This window comes from Tupaia chinensis, unplaced genomic scaffold (genome assembly GCF_000334495.1).
Source record: "Tupaia chinensis unplaced genomic scaffold, TupChi_1.0 Scaffold000168_1, whole genome shotgun sequence".
Classification (NCBI taxonomy): domain Eukaryota; kingdom Metazoa; phylum Chordata; class Mammalia; order Scandentia; family Tupaiidae; genus Tupaia; species Tupaia belangeri.
In genome coordinates this window covers 634663-654256 of record NW_006159643.1, presented here as the reverse complement: position 1 = coordinate 654256, position 19594 = coordinate 634663, and the positions used below count along the sequence as shown (strand labels likewise).

At 40.1% G+C, this 19594-nt stretch overlaps 1 protein-coding gene across 1 annotated transcript in view; it reads right to left on the bottom strand.

Annotated features, from left to right (window-relative positions):
* Positions 1-1052: 1052 nt before the first annotated feature.
* Positions 1053-19594, bottom strand: part of MYRFL (myelin regulatory factor like) — a 109911-nt gene continuing 91369 nt past the window's right edge. The window contains exons 16-25 of the mRNA XM_006146200.1: positions 16906-16991; positions 14004-14078; positions 13869-13921; positions 13567-13749; positions 8624-8686; positions 7638-7725; positions 5086-5160; positions 2006-2126; positions 1258-1332; positions 1053-1139 (exon numbers count right to left, since the gene is read on the bottom strand). Of these exons, the coding sequence (XP_006146262.1) occupies positions 1053-1139; positions 1258-1332; positions 2006-2126; positions 5086-5160; positions 7638-7725; positions 8624-8686; positions 13567-13749; positions 13869-13921; positions 14004-14078; positions 16906-16991 (906 nt within the window). The remainder of the gene's footprint in view (positions 1140-1257; positions 1333-2005; positions 2127-5085; positions 5161-7637; positions 7726-8623; positions 8687-13566; positions 13750-13868; positions 13922-14003; positions 14079-16905; positions 16992-19594) is intronic.

Genomic DNA, 19594 nt, shown 5'->3' with positions numbered 1-19594 from the left:
CCACTGTCTGAGTCTCGAACTCAATGGCTTGAAACTCACACTGGCCACATGTGTGTGTGTGTCCAAGATCCCAAGAGGAGAGAGAATGGAGGAAAGAGGATTGAGGCATGGCCGCTTCCCTTCGGAGGTGATTTCCCACTTTCCCTCTCAATGTCTCTGTCTCTCCAGCCAGCACATGTGCCCTAAGGCAGAAAAAAAGGGGGGAATCATGTCATGTCACAGGTTGCTACATGGGATAGCTCCCAGGTCAGTCAGGAGGCAGAGAGAGAGGGAGAAACTGTGGCCAAGAGCCTACATGTGGACTCGGGGAAGAAGGGGTGAGGCAGCATGGCAAGCTCAGTACTGGCTTCTTTGAGTAAGTTCAATAGGCTCTGGGGCACAGGGGCTTCCATCATAACAGGGCATACCCCATCCTCACAGAATGTTTATTGTCTATCAATCATTACAAAACACTTGCAACTACTTCCCTTAATCCATTCAATTAGCAAGCTCTATTCCATACTCTACCATTGAGTGTGAATATCATACATGTATTATGTATGTGCACATATGCACAGGTAGCCATAATTAGCTTAAATATGAGCTCATTGTCAGTCTCTACTCACCCTTTCATGACCCCCATATACACTATCACACACACATCCTCAAAAAAGTCTATGCTTAGTGGATCCAAGTTGATACGACCTTTTTGTTTCTCCTCAAGAACTTTGAAATATGTTAAGACAAAGTAGAGCCAGACCTGCTTATTTTGACCTTCCAGCTTTCCTAGTACCAGAAGCAGTATTTTCCAATCCAACGGTACTGTTTACTCCAGGAAATGTTTTCTTCATACTCATGGCAAAATCAAGCACTACATTATTTCAGGTTCCAAACACTTTATTCTCCTCATTAATGTCTCAAAACTATGGTGACCAAAGTCTCAAAAAAAGTCCATCAGCAATAAATGTGAATGTTTTACAAGAAAGAAGGACGTTGCAAGAGGACTCTTGTTTTCATTAACTATATGTCTGAGTATTTTTCTTTGGTGAAGTCCCAAACCAAATCTGAATAAATTAGGCACAACGTCGATAGAAGTAAAAGAAGTAATCTGTAAAGAAAATCCCAGCAAAATAAGGATCTGTTGAACAGTCAGCTAAATCCTGTCAGAAAAGAACAAAAGAGAGAAAGGTTAATATAAAAATTAACTATAGTGAGAGTGATTATTTTATTTTGATCTATTTCTTTGTTCACCGAAAAGAAAAAAAGTGACAAGCTTACCGGTGCAGCTACACGGAAATGGTATGCACTGTCAGAGAATGGGGCTATAGGGAGGCTCCAAATGTGCTGATACCCCTAAATAATGGTGAAAGAGAGACCCATTTCATATACTCAGGTACACTCAGGATATAGGCTGAGAAAGCATTTCCTGGACATAGTGTAGGAGAAATGCCTGTGATAACAGCTTTTGTTTTGTTTTGCTTAGATGGGTGTCACTACATCACAATCCTCCTTCTTACAGCCTCCTGAGTAGTTGGCACTACAGGTGCATGGCAGTGAATCCAGCTTGTTAGGGTGAACTGGGACTCAAACCCAGGCCTCCTAGTGTGGCCTTGGCCCATGGACAACAGCGTCTAGTACAAGCCACTATGGCTGCGTCTGTAATAGCCTTTGATAGGTGTCTGCTAGAATAGTCTGCAGCATCTTAAGGACATAAGGAAAACGTGACCAGGGTTGTCCAGCAAGGGAAAACCTTGCATTCAGTTCAGTGAATACCTCTCTTAGTAAGGAGCAAAGGCCAGTATAGAAAAAGCCACTATGGCTGCGTCTGTAATAGCCTTTGATAGGTGTCTGCTAGAATAGTCTGCAGCATCTTAAGGACATAAGGAAAACGTGACCAGGGTTGTCCAGCAAGGGAAAACCTTGCATTCAGTTCAGTGAATACCTCTCTTAGTAAGGAGCAAAGGCCACAATTCTAAACATTTATTTTGGAACAGGGACACAAGGCTGAGGAACCAGAAAACATTACCTGTGTCATCTCCTGAGAGAATTCTCCATGGTTTGGGGTCCCTTTGACTTCCCTTTTACTATGGAAACATATATTTCCAAGAGTAAATTTGCACTGGAAGACTATCAATGGCTCTGTTGTGCTTCAAGAGACAAAGGAAAGAAAGGGCAAATAACAAAGAAGTTACTGGCTCCTGCTAGGGTTTACCTTGATAAGAGGAACTAATGGGACTGTAACTTGAAAATCTATTCAAACTACACAATAGGCATTTTATTACTAAGGCTACTGATGCCAATAGACTAACTCACATCTCATCATTGCAGAAAGAAACCCCATCTTTCATGACTACTTAAATTGCATATGATAGTTTCTAAAACCTAATCTCATGATTTAAATCATCTCACATCTGAACTTCTTACCTCCATAGAGTATTTCTAATTTTTGGATCTACCCCTTCTTTTTTTCACTGGCAGCTGAATTTGCATGTATCAGAAGTTTCCAGGATTTTAGACTCTGCAAACTCCTGATCTGGGTAGAATTATTTGAAACAGCAAGGCAAACAAACACGAGTAAAAATTTGGGGGTGAGCCCCAGTAGAAAACCTCCAGCTTTAAAGCTATCAGAATGGAAGATCTGCAAGAAAGCCTGGTTCTTTTCTTAGGTCAGCCATTATTCATCATCAAGAGGGTGAGATCCATCTGTCTTTGGAACCAATCTTTTTTACTCAAGTGAAGACAACCTACAATCTCAGTTGAATATGTGTGAAGTTTGTTTACATATATTTATTTCTTCCATGAATGAGATGGAAAGAGACAAAAGGAGACAGAGAGACAGCTCCTCCAACAGGTCTTGACCCCATGTTGCACCCTCAGCCAGCCCTGGATGTGCCCAGAATAATTAGGAAGGTCTCTGGACTGAGCCCAAAACCTTCCCATGTGGGTCAGCCTCACAGAGCATCACATTTTACCTCTGTATCAGTGCCCAGCCCCTGTGTTATTTTAAAGCCCCCCATATGAGAAAAATGGCTCATAAACTAAAATACTTAATTAAGTGACTCAAGGCGATCTGATGCCACTTCAGGGGATATAATTTTATATAAATTTTATGTCCTTCCACTGAAAGCAAGGAATGAATAAGGAAATGCGTTACAGGTTACTCAAGAGGTCCTAACAAACAGTACATTTAGCTGCAGTAACAGTATATTTAGCTTTTGCTCCTTCATGAAATATGGTGGGTTCTGAATCATGAAATACTAGCTACTTAAGACAAACTTTCCAAGACAAGCAGAGAATCGTTAGCTCCTTATAGAAGCAAAGTTGATGAGAAAAGGAATATGAAGCCTGAGTGATACAGAGACAGAGGGGAGTTGGTGAATTACGGAGGAACAGCACAGATGGGGTAGTAGAGGGAAAGAAGGAGGACAGAGAGAGAAGGGGGGGGGAAGGAAGGGGATAAGAGAGGATATGTGAAGGGGAAAGAAAAGAGACTAAAATCAAGAGACATAAAATAAAATCTGTCTCCATGGTGAGTAGCTTATTGCATAATTTTTGAGTAAAGTGGGTTGAAACTCTTAAAGTACAGTAATTATTTAAAATAACTGATAAAAAGTAAGTTAAAGTTCTATGATTTGGGAGGAAAGGCAGCCCTAGTAAAAGCCACCATTTATTGAATGCCCACTATATGTCAGGAGGGTCAATGCCCCTACATCTCACTGGGAAGGCAGGAGAGTGATTAAAAGGATGGACTGAATTCAAAGCCCAGTTCTATCACTTACTATCACTGTGAGTTTCAAAGACTTTTTTTAAGGGTTTGTTTTTGTTTTCTGTTTGTTTGTTTCTGTTTTGCTACAGTTCATGTGCACTTGCTGGAAGGAGACACGGAGAGACAAAGAGAAAGAGAAAGTAAAAAATCACCCCCCAGGGAGGATGGTCACACCGCAGTCCATTCTCCTCGTCTCCTCTTGGAATTTTGGGCACATATGCACACACACCTGGTATGAGTTTCAAGCTGCTGGGTCCTGGACTCAACCCTCAATCAGCCCTGTGGGAGCCAGTTTCTTAACCACTACACTACATGCTGGCCTCCAGAACACGTTCTTTACTTCTCTAAGCCCAATTTTTCCCATCTGAAAAACAAGCTAAAAAAAAAAAAAATCCTAGGAGAGTTGTTTATGAGGATTATATGACTCAATATTAAAGTATAATATCTGGGTGGGGTTGGCCCCATGGCATAGCAGTTAGGTGCTTTGCGAAGGAGCAGGATATCATGTGGCCAGCTGGGACTTAAAGCCCCGCCCTGTTGATTTCATGCCAGGTGTTCATGCACATGTCCATCTGACAGGATGGAGATGGGAGGGAAAAGGACTATGGCATGACCAGGCCACATTGCAGGGTGCTTTCTTTTTTGTGCATGTGCACACATACTCATACTCATAAATTTTATTTAAGTGCACATTATCTGGCATATAGTTTGTGCTCAGCAAATGATATTTATTAATTTCATCATTATTAACAATAATTCCCATTGCAGCACATGTTATAGCATAATGTAATATTCATACACATGAAGAAATGATAGCTTAGAGGGGTAGCGGCCTCCCCAGGGTCACAGAATCAGCAAATGACAGACACAAAATATGAACCCTGTTCTGCCCAATTCCAAACCCTTACTCCATTCTTCTTGTTTTTTTCCTCTCTATTTTCTCGGGAAACAAGTAGTGTTTGCATTAGCATTGCTACCAGGTGCTCACCAAATGTGCAGGTCCTGCACCCTTCTAAAAGCCTCATCGTTACTCTTGTTCCTCTCAATTCAAAGGGAGACAGTCGGGAAGTCTGAAGCTCATGAGCATCAAATCAAAGTCACTCCCACTTCACAGGCCTGAGTGTACTATTCAGAGCCTTTCTGTTCCTGGAGGGAGCCTAGATGATCCTGGCTCTCATTTGGAAAATCCCTCCCCAGCTGGCCCTCCTCTATGTCCATAATTAGTTAAAATAGATTGGTAGCTTTCTACCTCCTGATTTACAGATTAAATTATAAAGTTAATTCAGACTTTCTGTTCAACTAATGATAAAATGGAATTGTTCTTATAGCCATGCACTTACTTGATTTCCAGAGAGAATTTGACATTAGTGGGTGTGTACTTATTAACAGGAATGTTGTAATAGTAATTTCCAGACCTAGTGGTAGGGGAAAGAAAACTACAAATCAAAATGTACAGGAAAAGCTTCAGAAGTTGTTTGCTACTCATATTCTGTATAAACTGTGAAGTAGTATATAATAAATAATAAATACAGACAGCTGAATCTGACTTGGTATGCTTAAGTTTTCCAGAGACATACCTGTCAGGTTATAACATGATCTCTTTCAGGTTTCACCATAAAATATACCGTAAAGATTTATAGTTTTTTACAACACACAGAAAGTCAAATCCTTGACCAAATGTCCAGAATTAAATTATACAGAAATTAGTTCAGCCCCCGTGAAGGAGATAAAAACTTCAGAAGGCAAATGTGGCAAACACCTCAAACCAACAATCCCTTGAAAGAAGGATTGGAAATAACAAACACCAGTTTTTATACTGTAAATCACTCCCTTTAAACATTAGCAGAAAATGTGATAGACTTTAGAACCCAAATCTGCTAAAATTACTAGACTTAATAGTATTATTATTTTTTTTTTTTGGAGAGGTTTTTGCTACAGGGCACGTGCGCTCACCAGACAGAGAGAGACAGAGAGACAGAAAGTGAGAAATCACCCCCCAGGGGGGATGGCCACACCGCAATCCCCTCTCCTCCATTCTCTCAGAATCTTGGGCATGCACGCACACGCGCCTGGCGTTAGTTTAAGCCACCAGGTCTGGGACTCGAACCGTGGTTGACTACATGGGAGTCCAGCAACATAGCCATTATGCTAACTGCTGGTCCCTAGACTTAATAGTATTTAATAATGGAGACGATCATAAGGTAGAAGTGCTTTTATCTAGATTTATCCCTTTAAGAGACATATTTGAATAAAATAATTTCCTTTGATTTCTATTAAAATGAAAAACATCTAGTAAAAGGCATATTGTATCGAATACAGGTTGTCCTTATGATCTCGTCACCCCTCAGATTGTGTAGATGAAGAAACAACTTAAAATCAGATCAAAGGAAACAAGAGTCAGTCATTTTATATTCTTTCTAGGTAACACCAAATAGGTAGTTTAAAATAAGCAAAAATAAGGAAATTGATCTTGTATTTTTTTTTTCTTTTTACACATTTAATCACTATACATCACTTAGCTTGCAAACTGAATTTACCCAACATTATAGCATGTAAACGTATCAAAATAAAACATCACATTGTACATCTTGAATACAAACAAATTGTACTTGTCAATTATAACTCAGTAAAGCCAAAAACAAAAAATAAGTGCTACTTGGCATACCAAATTGAAAACATTGTTATTTGTTAATTATGTATTTTTAAAAATAGAAAGATCTGTGTTGGGATCAGAAGCATTTTGTTCAACTTGGGGAAGCTTAGATCAATGAAATTCATTTCCTAATGTGTGCCTCCTAATTTCTTCATGCTTCACAGAACACAGCTCAGTTGATTATATCCCCACCTTATAGATGAGAACAAAATGCAGAGAGAATAAACATCTTGTCAAAGTTCTAGGATTTGAACCTGAATTGTCTGACTTGTCTTCATTATGTCATCCTACCACATCCATTAACATCTGTTTCTGACATTTATTAGATAGCTGATCTTGGGCAAATGTTTTCCAGCTCACTGCAACTTAGCTACAATGTGGGGATAAATAATACTACCCTTGTAGGGATTTTATGAAAATTCAGTGAGATAATGAATATAGAGATCATAACAGATCATAAACATCATACAGGTTACTTTTACAACTCAACACCATCAACGTACAGCCTAAATTGTATCAGGTTGAAAAAAGAAATAAGCCTGAAAACTTACAGGATTTTTGACACCAGTTCAAAATATAGACCTTGCCTTTAACTTAGCAGGAACCCAATAAATAGTTATTAAATTATTAAATTAAAAATACTCCTCATTCTTAATGCCTACAACTTGCACATCATGTTTGGTGAAGCAACGTGCACTTCCTGCTTCTAGCTGTGACATTACCTAGCTATAGGTGATATAGAGATGGATGTTGCTGACAGCTTTTGCAATAGCTGGATTTGTTTTTTCCTTCCTAACTGGAAAGGCTAAGATGAGCTGTATTTTTCAGTAATTAAAATAATGATAGCCCTTTTTATTAAAGTATAGAAATGTCAGCTCACTTGTACCTTGGAGCCATCAGGAACAATGTCTTTCTTGTCTACAAAATTAACTAGCAGTTCTGTCTGTGATATGTGCCCTCAGAGCCAGCCACAGAGCTGCTCCCTAGGCTTTTTGCTGTGAACTGACCCATTAAACCAGGAGACTGGAATCACTGGGGCTGTGGTTTATTGACATTTGCTAATACCAACCATTTTATGATCCCCTCGTCCACCATGTTATAAATGTGTTTTCACTTAAGAAGCAATGTAAGCACACAGTGATTTCACCATGTAGCTTTAGCTTTCATTCCAGGGTCAAAAACCCAGAGCCCTAGGTAAATTCCAGAAACAGCCAGCACATAATAGAGAGGCTTACCCACCCGCACTGGAGGCTTCTACTGCAATACCGACGATCTATTATTTGCTGGATTTCCATAATCTGAATAGAACTGATGGTTGTATCAATCCCTGAATTGAAAAGAAATCAAGAAAAGAAAGTAAACCCTTCTACAGGGGAAAAGCATATTGTACTCCAGCACAGTCCCCAAATTGCAGAATGTGAAATCAGAGTTTCATAGAAAAATGGACTCTATTTGCATTCGAATGGAAAAATGAAAAGGAGAAGAAAGGGAAGAAGACCTTTTTTGGTTATAGTAAATTATAAGAAAACCATTTTTAAAAATCCACACTCCAACAAATAGCGCCCATAACACCCAGAAGAATCTCTGGACCTAGAAGTTCTACTAAGTAGAAAGTTATTGAAAATGGAAGTTGCAATATGAATGCAATCTGTTTTGGAAACAAAAAACAAACTAAAAATGTAGTCAGGATAGAAGAGGAGCGTGGCAGGACCAGCAGTTGGCATAATGGCTAGGTCACTGGACTCCCCTGTAGTCTACTGCAATTCAAGTCCCGGACCCCGTGGCTTAAACTTACACCTGACATGTGTGAGTGTGTGCCCAGGATCCTCAGAGGAGAATGGAGAAGAAGGGATTGCAGCGTACATCCCCCCCGAGAAGTGATTTCTCGCTTTCTGTCTTCTCTGTCTCTCTCTGTCTTTCTGGAGAGCGCACATGCCCTATAGCAAAAACCTCTCTCAAAAAAAAAAAAAAAAGAGGAGAGTGGGAAATTAAATTAAATTACTAAAATCATGGAGGTCAACCACAACTTGTCTAGTACTGAGTGACCATTTCTAATGCCTCGATGGTTAGGCTGGCATGGATTATAAAGCATAACCCCGTGGGTATATGTGTCAGGTAGAGTATAGCCTTTGTCACTGTGCCTCATTCCAGTAATGTTTTTACAGATTGTTATTCTGCCTCTGTCTGGCCCCACGAAGAATAGTGTCATTGAAATGTCAACTTACAGTCACTCCCCCAGTCAGGGCTGGTGAGTGCGTCTCTTGCCAGGAATGATTTGCTTTTATCTTCTGAAGAGGAAAAAGTCTGTTAGTCTTGATGGCTTGCTCAGGATGAGAAGTAACCCCATGTACACCCTAGCTTCTCTCTGTGAATTCAAGGTTTCCTCACCCTTTCATTCTCTTACCTTCCTGTCCATCCAAACCCAAAGGCTCAAATGCAATTTTTACTATAAACTCTCTATATATTCCCTGTGGTTCTCTTTGTAAAGTAGGAGATATATTTCACACTTGGTGATGAGCCCTCCCAATGCACTAAATTAGAAACTTCTGATGAGAGAGATTTAAGGTAGTGTCCAACCAAAGCATATCTTGTCATCGTAGGTGTATATTGCACTGCTTGTAAATCTGCATTGATGGCTGAGATCCAGTACAACACCTTGGACACGTTTCTCTTTTCCTGATTGAACCAAACTCATGCCAAGAGATGAACAACTCCCACCAATGAACCCTAGGCTCATTTTAAGAACTATTTGTGGAAGGCTGGGAGGAAGTGAGCCAGGAAAGAGGAAGGAAAACAAGAGAAAAGGCCAATTACTTAACCTCTAGAAAAATGCTTTTCCTTAGAGACTCAAAGGGAAATTTCCTAGGATATGTATGGCTGAAGAGGATGGCGAGAATGGATGTGGGAAGCTGGGCTCCTTCTCCTTCTAGCAAAAGAGACAGAACCTGAAATTTTCTGAGCATCGTGTTGGGCAGAGTGAATCAGTCCTATAACAAAGGGGACACCTCTCTTTTTTATTTTTTTAAGCCATTTCCCATCTCAGAGTTTTGTTCTCCAAAATGCAATGAGTATGGATTCCAGATACCTTTTTCCTTTGTGATATTTTTTTAAGTTCTTACCAGCTCCTTTACAATCTGTAAAATTCCGTAAATGTTTTCACCTCCTCCCACCCCCGCCACACACACACACACACACACACACACACAGGTTCTTTACATTTGATACCTCTCTTGTCTACTAAAATCTTTATTGGTTCCATGAATTAAAATCCATCATATTTAGTTCTTTCCTTAGAGTAGAAACTTAATATTCCAAAACACTTTACTTCCTGGTTAATGTTACTAAAACTTTTGGCTAAAGGGAGTGGCAGGAAGAGGGGAGACAGCCTTTCTGAAAGACACTCTACATAGACTTACACAATCCGCTTAAGACCAAAAGAAGAATGATTTGAGCTTGACATATCATAAAAAAGACTGATTTCCCTTCACTTATTTTATTAGACATCTTGCTCTCAGGGAGGAGGCTCATTAATGTGTTTTGGGTCTTAGTAAACTGTTAGATATTTCTCTGCATCCAACTGAGTGTTTCTAGGTTTTTTACTCTTGAATTTCCTTTTCATTTTTATTCCTTCATTTTCAATTGGTCTTTAGTGCCTCAGGTGAAATGAACAGTTGTCTGGCTTTCTCCTCCTTTATATTTAGGAACCCCAGTGTTATACAGTGTCCTGGAGAGAGAGGAAGGATGGATCAGCAGCAGAAAAGAAGATCCTCTTCTTGGACCCTCATTAATATCCCCCCACTGGGGACTTTTCAGTGGCTACAGGCAAATTGGGGGAGGAGGGATGGTAGGGGACTTCTAGAACTATAGACTGTATATCTAGAGTTGATCTCAGATACATACACATCCCATGCCCAGATAAGTGGAGTTAGGATGATAAATGGGAAGGAAAGGGAAACAGAGGACCCTAATTCCAGCTCCAACTTGGCTAGTAACTCACTGCAGAACCTTAAGCCTGGTCCTAGGACTCCATTTTAAAAACTGTAAAATACTGATAAGTTGGTTTAAATCAGAGGTCCTTTGGACCTACAATCTTGGAACCCCAGGTGATAACATAAAGTGGTCTATGGTACTGTCTGCAGACTAGAAAAGTAACACCTCTCCCACAGATTGGTACTAATTTTCAAATGTCACTTTGTATTAATAAAAATAATTCGGTTAAAAGGTCAATTAAGGGCCAGCCCCACAGTGCAATAGTCAAGCCCTGTGCATAGGGAGCTAGATCCCATATGGTAGCCCAGAATTTGAGATCCAGCCCCAAGTAGCTTGAAAAATACACCAGGCAGGGAACCAGCAGTTAGCGTAATGGCTATGTCGCTGGATTCCCACGTAGTCGACCGCAGTTCGCATCCCGGACCCGGTGGCTTAAAACTCACGCCGGGCGCGTGTGCGTGAGTGCCCAAGATCCCGAGAGAAGAATGGAGGAGAAGAGATTGCGGTGTGACCATCCTCCCTGGGGGGTGATTTCTCGCTTTCTGTCTCTATGTCTCTCTCTGTCTGTCTGGTGAGCGCACGCGCCCTATAGCGAAAATCTCTCCAAAAAAAAAAAAAAAATACACCAGGCATATGTGCACACATTCCCCAAATCCTCATAGGATGGAGGAAAAAGGATGGCATTATGATAGCGCCCCATTGGAAGTGCTCCTCTCCCTTTTTCACTCTTCCTCTAGCAAGCACATGTGTACTGTAACAATTAAAAAACAGAACATAACTCTACTGAACTTATAATTACATTGTCCTTTTCTATATTCTCTCAATCAAATCATTGTAGAAGTATGTTACTAATAGATTCTTGGAGTCAAAAACTCAGGGTACTGTTAGTATATCTGCTTTCTAACCTTCTGTGGTTCTAAATCCCCCCAAATTTTCAGGTTTCCTGTAGGTGAAGTGAATCAAACATTTAAATCCTTTCCATTTTTAACCAGTTGAAGGAAGGAAGGGGGAACAACTTTCCTACTGTGTCAGGGAGTCTGGTAAGGCCGAACTTAAATTTCTTATTTAGTCAGAGGAGCTGTTAGTTCTGTCTAGGTAGACACAGCAAGGCACGTTGGAACACACCTTCTTCCTCTAGCAGGCATTTCTTTCTTTAGGAGTTTCCATAGATGTGAAAATATAAGGTGAGCTAAACTCTGTCACAGAGCAAAGAGCAACAAACCTTTCTCCAACTTGGTAAGAGCTATTATTCCCACTATTCCCTTGATGTGAAGAGCTGATTTGCTACAGATGTGAATTTGTTCAGGAGTCAAGAAGCCTCCTAAAGAGTCTACCAGTCCATGGCCTCTTCCTGTTCAGGATTCATTAAGTGTACATCTCTCTCCTAGGTGGGATGGTCCTTTCTGAAGATGCTCTCAAAAAAGGATACCAAATATCCCTAAAGTGGATCCCAAGGTGAGAACAGGGTTTACCAGTCACAAGATTCCATGTTTTACACAAGGGATGCAGACTTTGGGGATTTTTGTGATAGTATTAGATGTTTCTATAGCTTAAAGTATTGAGAATATGATGACTAAAATGAACTCCTTTATTTAAACTGAACCTTTATCCTCCCTCTGTAGTAATGCATCTGTTCCCAAATTTAATCAAAATTTGTTTTCATGAGAAAAATAGAGTAAGCATTGCCTTTCATAGGTATGGGGAGAACTCTCTGTGCCTTAGTTTCTTCACAGGGAAAAAAAACAAGAGAATAATAGCAGTGCCTATACTGTAAGTTTGTGAAAAATAAATGATTTATTCATATAAGCTACTTATGACAGTGCCTTGCATAGATTAATATCTCATTACATAATTATATGGATGATGATGATTTGCAAAAGTTCTTTATCTAAGACTGAGATATGGAAGAATATCAAAAGGGAAAGAAAATTACATTGTTGCCTCAAAACTTCAACCGTTGACCATATGCTATGTGGCATTCCAGTAGTCATTGGGACTGCATTCAAATGTTGGGTCATCAGAAAAGTTATGATGTCTTCTTCCATGTTTTTCTATGCAAAAATACATTAAGACTTTCCTGATGACCCAATATTTTGGTTCATTTTTCCCTAGACACATGGTAGATCTTTTTTTCTCCATCTTTTCTTAAATTAGACATGACCAATGTGTCCTGCTTTGGCCAATAAAGTGTAAATTGAAGTGACATGTTATACCTAGGTGGAAGATTTAAAAGCCTGTGTACTATTTACACTGTCCTGTCACCACTGATACAGAGATTGTGGAAATACGTATTGAAATGGACTCTATCAGCTGGATACCAAATGACACAATGACCAAAGCTCTCTCTTGATCCACATTTGATAGAGTGAGCCAGAAATAAACTTCTGCCACATGAAACCACTGTTACCAGGGGACTGTTGTTTCAACAGCATACTGATAGATAAGCCAATACTAATAAGTATAGTTATTATTAGCATTGTCATTAATATTATTTTAGTACTTGTTAATACATGAGGATAGGAGATCTCTAAATAAACAATAATAACTGTGCATTTGGAAGAATAGTGTTTGATTTCATAGAGATAATTACACTTGTAGCACTTAATTACATTTTTCTAATTTTTTAAAATGAAAATCCATTACTTGAAAAAAGTGTGCAAATGTGTGTGTCCCTATTAGTAAGAAAAAGAAAATATTTTGGAAGTAGAATGTGAATCCTGTGCTTTTCACTGACTTAAACCTTATTCTAAGCTCTAAATTGGAGTTTCCAAAGTCTCTTATATTTTGCTCTAGTTGGTTTGGGCAGAGAGCCCAGGTACTACATAATTTTTTAAGTTCTAAATGAGCCACACACGCACACACACACAAAGATCAATCCACATGCATATAATTACTTCACTTGTGCTACTATTACTATCATCGTTGACAATGGACAAATGAAACCCTTTCACTTGGTGAAAATTATAAGGACTTGAATCAACCAAATTTTCATCCCTGGGCAGGGAACTCAATCTATAGATAATGCCAGTTGTATGTTTGTGTTTCTAAAGATTTTACACCCCAAATAGAAGACTTGGAACCCTTATTTGGGACCATTAGCAGACTATCCAAGGAAATATTGACAAGGAAAAATCCTCAGGTTCGAAGCTCTAGTCATTTCTCTTTGGATGTCATTTACCTGCCCCATACGTCTGATGGATTTCCTTCTCTTGCTCAGATTGTCTTTGTAAAGGATTTGAAAAGACTTTTCTCATTCCCCAGATGGGGCAGCAATAGATCTCCTGACATGGCAGGATCTCACAGAAAGTGATTTCAGGTACTTGTAAGGAAGTCTGTGTGGTTGCCAGGGATGTTGTAGGTGCTGCAAAACATTGGGCAGAGGGGAGGAAAGCAACAAGGTTAACCTGAAAGGCTGGTTTCTTCTGTTGACAGTTCACATAAACAGACTGGGTTTGAGGGTGAGGAATGTGCAGCCCTTACCTGAGGGGGAGGCTGTGGGTGGAAGAGCTGGCTCCTGAGAGCTGGTGATATTGCTGGAGGAGCGGAGGACAAAATGATTAGTGAGAGAGGACTTAAAGACTTCTCCCCAAAGGCAAACAAGATTGGAACTCTCACCTTAAAGGGAGATTTGGGGCACTTCGGTCTTGATCTTTTAAGCTAAGTATGTAAAGGGAGACTATAGTCAAGGCACTGTTTAAACAAAAGAAAGAAAGAATTAGGTGGCAGATTTGTTTCCAGATATAGCTCACTCATCCAGCTGGCCAAAGATGTACTCTCACAGGCTACACAGAAGGGAGGAGAGGGGATGGGGCAGCCACAGCTGATAGAAACAGCACAGAAACCAGCACAGTTAGGCTTTTCTCTCCTGGTGAGAGAAAGCCCTCAGCTTCCAGGAGCTCAGAAACTCTTGGGGTATTCCTCACTGTTGAATTTTTCCATAGAGCACCCCCTGGCCCTGGCAAGCTGTCACAGAAGCATCTGTCACTAGTGGAAGATTACAAGAGGAAGCATGTGAATAGCTGAAGGCCCTTTGCAGGAAAGAGTGAGAGCAGAGTTCATATCCCACTGCTGGAGGTCTGCTGCACCATCATGCCAGGAGACCAAAGGCAGCACAGGGTTAGTCAGCTGTGGATTCCAAACCTCTGGCCACTTCTCTGACATCTTCCAGCTGCCTGTCTTCTGAGAGCATGAGAAGCCAAATTGGGCAGAGGAAGGAAAAGAAATGCAGAAAGCATCCATTCCCATACTATTTGGCTTCAAAATAATGAGAATATCTTACCATTCTGATTGTCAGAACGTATGAAATGGAAGCTTTCCTTAAAGGTTCCAAGCCTTGGGACACTATTCCTAACAATGATCACACATCCTAACACTATGTTCTCCTCTCTCGGGATGTCTTTAGAACTCTCTCAAGAGCCATACAACATAGTCTGCCAAGTTACAAACAAAACAAAACCAAAAAAACAGGATTACCTAACTTGACTTCTTACCAGCTTGACTTCACACTTGGTTATCAGAACTTGGCTCCAGATTATTTTATTCTCCATCAAAGGTGGTGGGCTTACGTATACATGAAGAAATGTACCACAGCTTTTTTTTTTTTTTTTTGCTGTTAGAATTATTTTATTTAAATTTATTTATTTATTTTAATTTGACCAGAGAGAGAGAAAGAGGGAAAGTGAGAAAGCTGCCAGATCCAAAACTCGAACCACTGTTGGCCATGTGGGAGTCCAACACCCTTAACCACCATGCCACCCGCTAGCCCCAGTACCACACCTTTGAATTCCACTAATAAAGAAGGGATTCCCAAAGTGCTTTCAGCATCAGGTAATAAAAGCCCAGCAGGCACAGCTCTTACTAACTGGAGAAAGTGATGCTGAGCCCAGAGCTCCTGGCAGGCAGAATTTGTAGTTTTCCCCAACAACTGCTTGCCATGGTCCAGCCTCCCTTAGTTTGTTTTCTCATGTCTCCCACACTCCAGGTCCCCATTTCTAATCCTTAAACACTTTCTGATCTGTCTGTAGCTTTGCCTCAATGTATAACCTAGAGAACTTCTTGAATCATAAAATGAAGTGAACCACTGCTTTCTATTTTAAAAATCCTACTTTAGAACCTTCTCAGGTATACCACAGGCTAGAAACAAGATAATAAGCCTAATAAGAGGGACGTCAAAAAGTTTGTAAAAACATGGAATTCAAGTATGAGTTTATTTTGGTGCCCCAAAAATGTTTAAATCCATGCATTGTTTTTTTCATGATATACATTTTCCGTGAATTTCTCAAAGACCCCTCTCATTTCCCCTTTATAGTCAACACTATTGGCTTTCTTAATTCTTAAGATCTACCAAGTGTGTTTAAAAAGCAGTCTGTCTGCCACAGAATTAGATTTCCTATAACCTTTCTGTTGGACTGAGAATCTACCTCTCCCAAGAATACTCAGAATGTCTGCTAAAGGTAAATGCTCACACTCTCCTCAGATGGGACTCTTCGTAAGAGAAGACAAGCACATGTAGGAGAGTAAGAAAAGTGCAGAGGCTTCTAATGGGAATTGCATGCAATGGTGTCAAATACTCGGGTATCTTCCCACAAGTCAAGAGTGAAAATGGCAAAGAGGAAGAAGATAGAGAGACCTGCACTGTTAGACCAAGAAAGCGGAAGCTCTTTGGGACCATGGCTTATTTGCTCTGCAAAGCGATTGTCTCCTTGAAGACAGAAGCCTGTCCTCTCCCACAGTAAGAAAGCATTTTTGAGGAATAGACACCCCTTTCACTGTGTGCATAGTCAGACTGAAAACAAAAAAGGGGGATTCGAAGGCCTGGAGAACACAAGCAGGATGACCAGGGTTCAAAGGACAAAGGAGTGCATCAAAGCACAGCAGGAGCCTGAAGGCCAGAGGCTTGAGAAAGGGCCCTGCTTTCTAGCAAGAGATCACTCTCACCTCCAGGAGGAGGGATGGTATTCAAAAGTCACCCAAAGACACAGGTGTCCTTACTGCATTGGTTTGACTAATTGCTTAGCAGATTTGGCTACAATTTCATCACAGTGTACATTTGGTATCCCTTTGGTATAAAGTCGTCACTGAAGAATCCTAATAAATATGAGTAACCAGAGGAGAGTGGATTTTACCTAATTGCCTATTCACTCCTTTCCCCCTTGGAGACAGGAAGGAAAACAAAGAATTTGAGAAAGTTATTTGCGAAGCTAAGAAACACACACACACACACACACACACACACACGCACGCACGCAGAGCAAAGTTTGCTGCTGAAACACAGCAGTTGATTGAAAAAATTAATCCATCTTACATATAAGTGCAAAAAGCATGTGCTTTTTTCCTTCAAAAAATGAGTTTAAAACTATCTCCCTTATCTTTAGCTATCAAAGGGCAATGCCTGCTTTAAAGGACCTTTTTGTCTTCAAAGTAAATAGAGGGTCAGATCCCCAGTATCATATGTGGGAAAAGAAAGATGGGAAGAATAAAAGAGCTTGACACAAATAACATTGACGTTTTTTCTTACCAAAATGCCATCACAGCAATTAGAGCTATAACCAAGGTCTGGAAAACCCAGTTAGGACACGATTGCTTTTTTCCTGAAAAATAAACCTATAAAAAGGTTCAGTAATGAGAAGTGATAAATCTGCAATGCTAAATGCAAGAAGGAAGAACTGCTCCCAGCAGGGATCTTTGCTGCTCCCTTGAGATGATTCCTGGTTCCTGTCTCAATTTACATCTCCCTCCTCTCCACCTTTCTGAAAACAACTTTCTTTCAAAGCCTACCTCAAGTTTCCCCTTCGTTGATACTCCAGGCTACATCAGTCTCCTGTTTCCCTGACATCCCACAGGGCAACTGTTTGTGCCATTCACTTGGCACTTATTCCTGCAGTTTTATGAGAGCAGATAAGACAAGATACTGTCAGAACCCAGACATTCATCTCTTTTAATAGGCTAGGCTCGGAAATCAAAAGGTCTTCAATACATGAAGAAATAAATTCCAATAGAAGAATTTCGGGCATCATGACAAACCATAAGGAAGAAATCTGTGGCATGAAATTCTACTAAGCACTCCTTAAATCACACACATTCATATCTATTTATGTATTATAAGGATATAATATATATATATTGTATTTATACATATAAAGGTCTTCCACTTATGTATTATAAGATAGCTCTGGGCCTGTGTCCTAATTATTCCTATAACTTAACAAGTTTTTATTAAACACTATCGTGTGCAACATTGTAGGAGATACAAAAATTAGTAAATAACAGTCTCTGGGAATTAAATGAAACATATCTTTATTACTGATACATACACGGTATTAGTATAAAAGTTTGCATGTGGGGAATGGGCCAAGAACTATAGGATAGACAGCTGTGGAATTAGCAGGAAACTGGTTGAAGAGATAGATGTTTTCTGCCCAGTTAAATAAGGTGCCCCTTAAATATGAGTTTCCTACTAGTGCAATATGGAGTATTATGTTTGTTTTCTTCTGGGGATAAAGGGTAAAATCAAGCTTTTCATTTGAAGGGTTAGAAGGTTGGTGGTTGAAGGTTGTTTAAGAAAAATAGCTTACGACCAGCCAGTGGTGGTCAAAGTGGCTGGATCCCAAATGGCCCAACATACAACCTAAATCCTGAACCCAGCAGTCTGAAAAACAAACCAAGTATATTTATGTGCATGCCCACCCAAAATCCCAAGAGGAGAATGTAGGAGAATGGATTGAGGGATTGTGATGTGATCATCCCCCTGGAGGGTGTTTCTCACTTTCTATCTGTTTCAATGATGAGCACACATGCCCTATAGCAAACTAGTAAAAAATAAATAAATAAATAAAAAGAAAGAAATAGCATAAAATTGGTCTTTGACTGGTTATCTGACTACAGAAAATCTTTCCTAGTGTAATATTGTGGGGGAGGAAAAAATTAACCATGTCATTTGTAACAAGTACATACACCCTTATGTCTATTGTGATAGCTGTCCATAGTACAGCTGGAAGTCACACTAATACCAAGAAGTGAATGGTTTATACCCTTCCCACATCCCTCTGAAACTGCTCTGATGATGTGCTAATAGAGTGCTGTATAAAGAAGGAACTCATGACATTTGTTGAATTTATTGGAATTAAATAGCATTAGTTTCAGGATAAGCACTTCCCTCTCCAATCTACATTCTGCAGATGCCGGATTATTTTACTGCTTTTGCTCAAAATCCTTTTACCTAGTATAGAGAAAAGGACTAAGATCAGAGTCAGATTTTGAATTGAGGCTTGAACAAGTTATCTAAATGTTATTGATCCTCATTTTCCTTATCAATAGAATAGAAATAATAGAATAATGCTGTCTACTTTTTAGAGTAGATCTAATTAACAGTGTAATGGTTCTCATATTCAGGTGTGCATAGAATTACTATGGAGTTTAAAAACTTAAGAATTCTGATTCAATAGGTTTCATCTGGGGTGGGGCTGGGTAGGGGCTATGACTCTGTCAGAGGAGGGATAATATAAAGTATTTATCTCTGTTTATTCTTTCCCTCCTCCTCCAAATATTCAGTAAATTCTTACTTGAACTCTAAGGACATTCCCACCTCACTCTGATCCCTACATATAACAGGAATCACCCAACTACCACTTGGAGATAGAAAAAGAAAAGGAAAGAGGATGAACCCTAAATGGATTGAAGGAGAACTGGATCAGGGGACCAGCAGTTAGCGTAATGGCTATGTCACTGAACTCCCATGTAGTCAACCATGGTTCAAGTCCTGAACCTGGTGGCTTAAACTCACGCCGGGCGTGTGTGTGTGCGTGCCCAAGATCCTGAGAGGAGATTGGAGGAGAAGGGATTGCGGTGTGGCTATCCCCCCTGGGGGGTGATTTCTAGCTTTCTGTCTCTCTGTCTCTCTCTGTCTTTCTGGCAAGCACACGCGCCCTATAGTGAAAACCTCTCCAAAAAAAAGAAAAGAAAAAAAGAAAAGGAAAAAAAAAAAAAAAAACTGGATCAGGAAACTTCAATCTTCTTCCAGAATGAGCACCATCGTGGCCAGCACTGGGAGCTGTGTGGAAGTCAAGGCAGGGTTCAGCCAGGCTTCTTACATACCCAGTCAACTAGAGAGTACCATTCTCCACCCTTACACATTTTTGCAATGACCTGGTGACCAAAGGAAGTCCTGAGGAATAGGGGACACCTAGGGCACTGAAGGAATGGTGGCA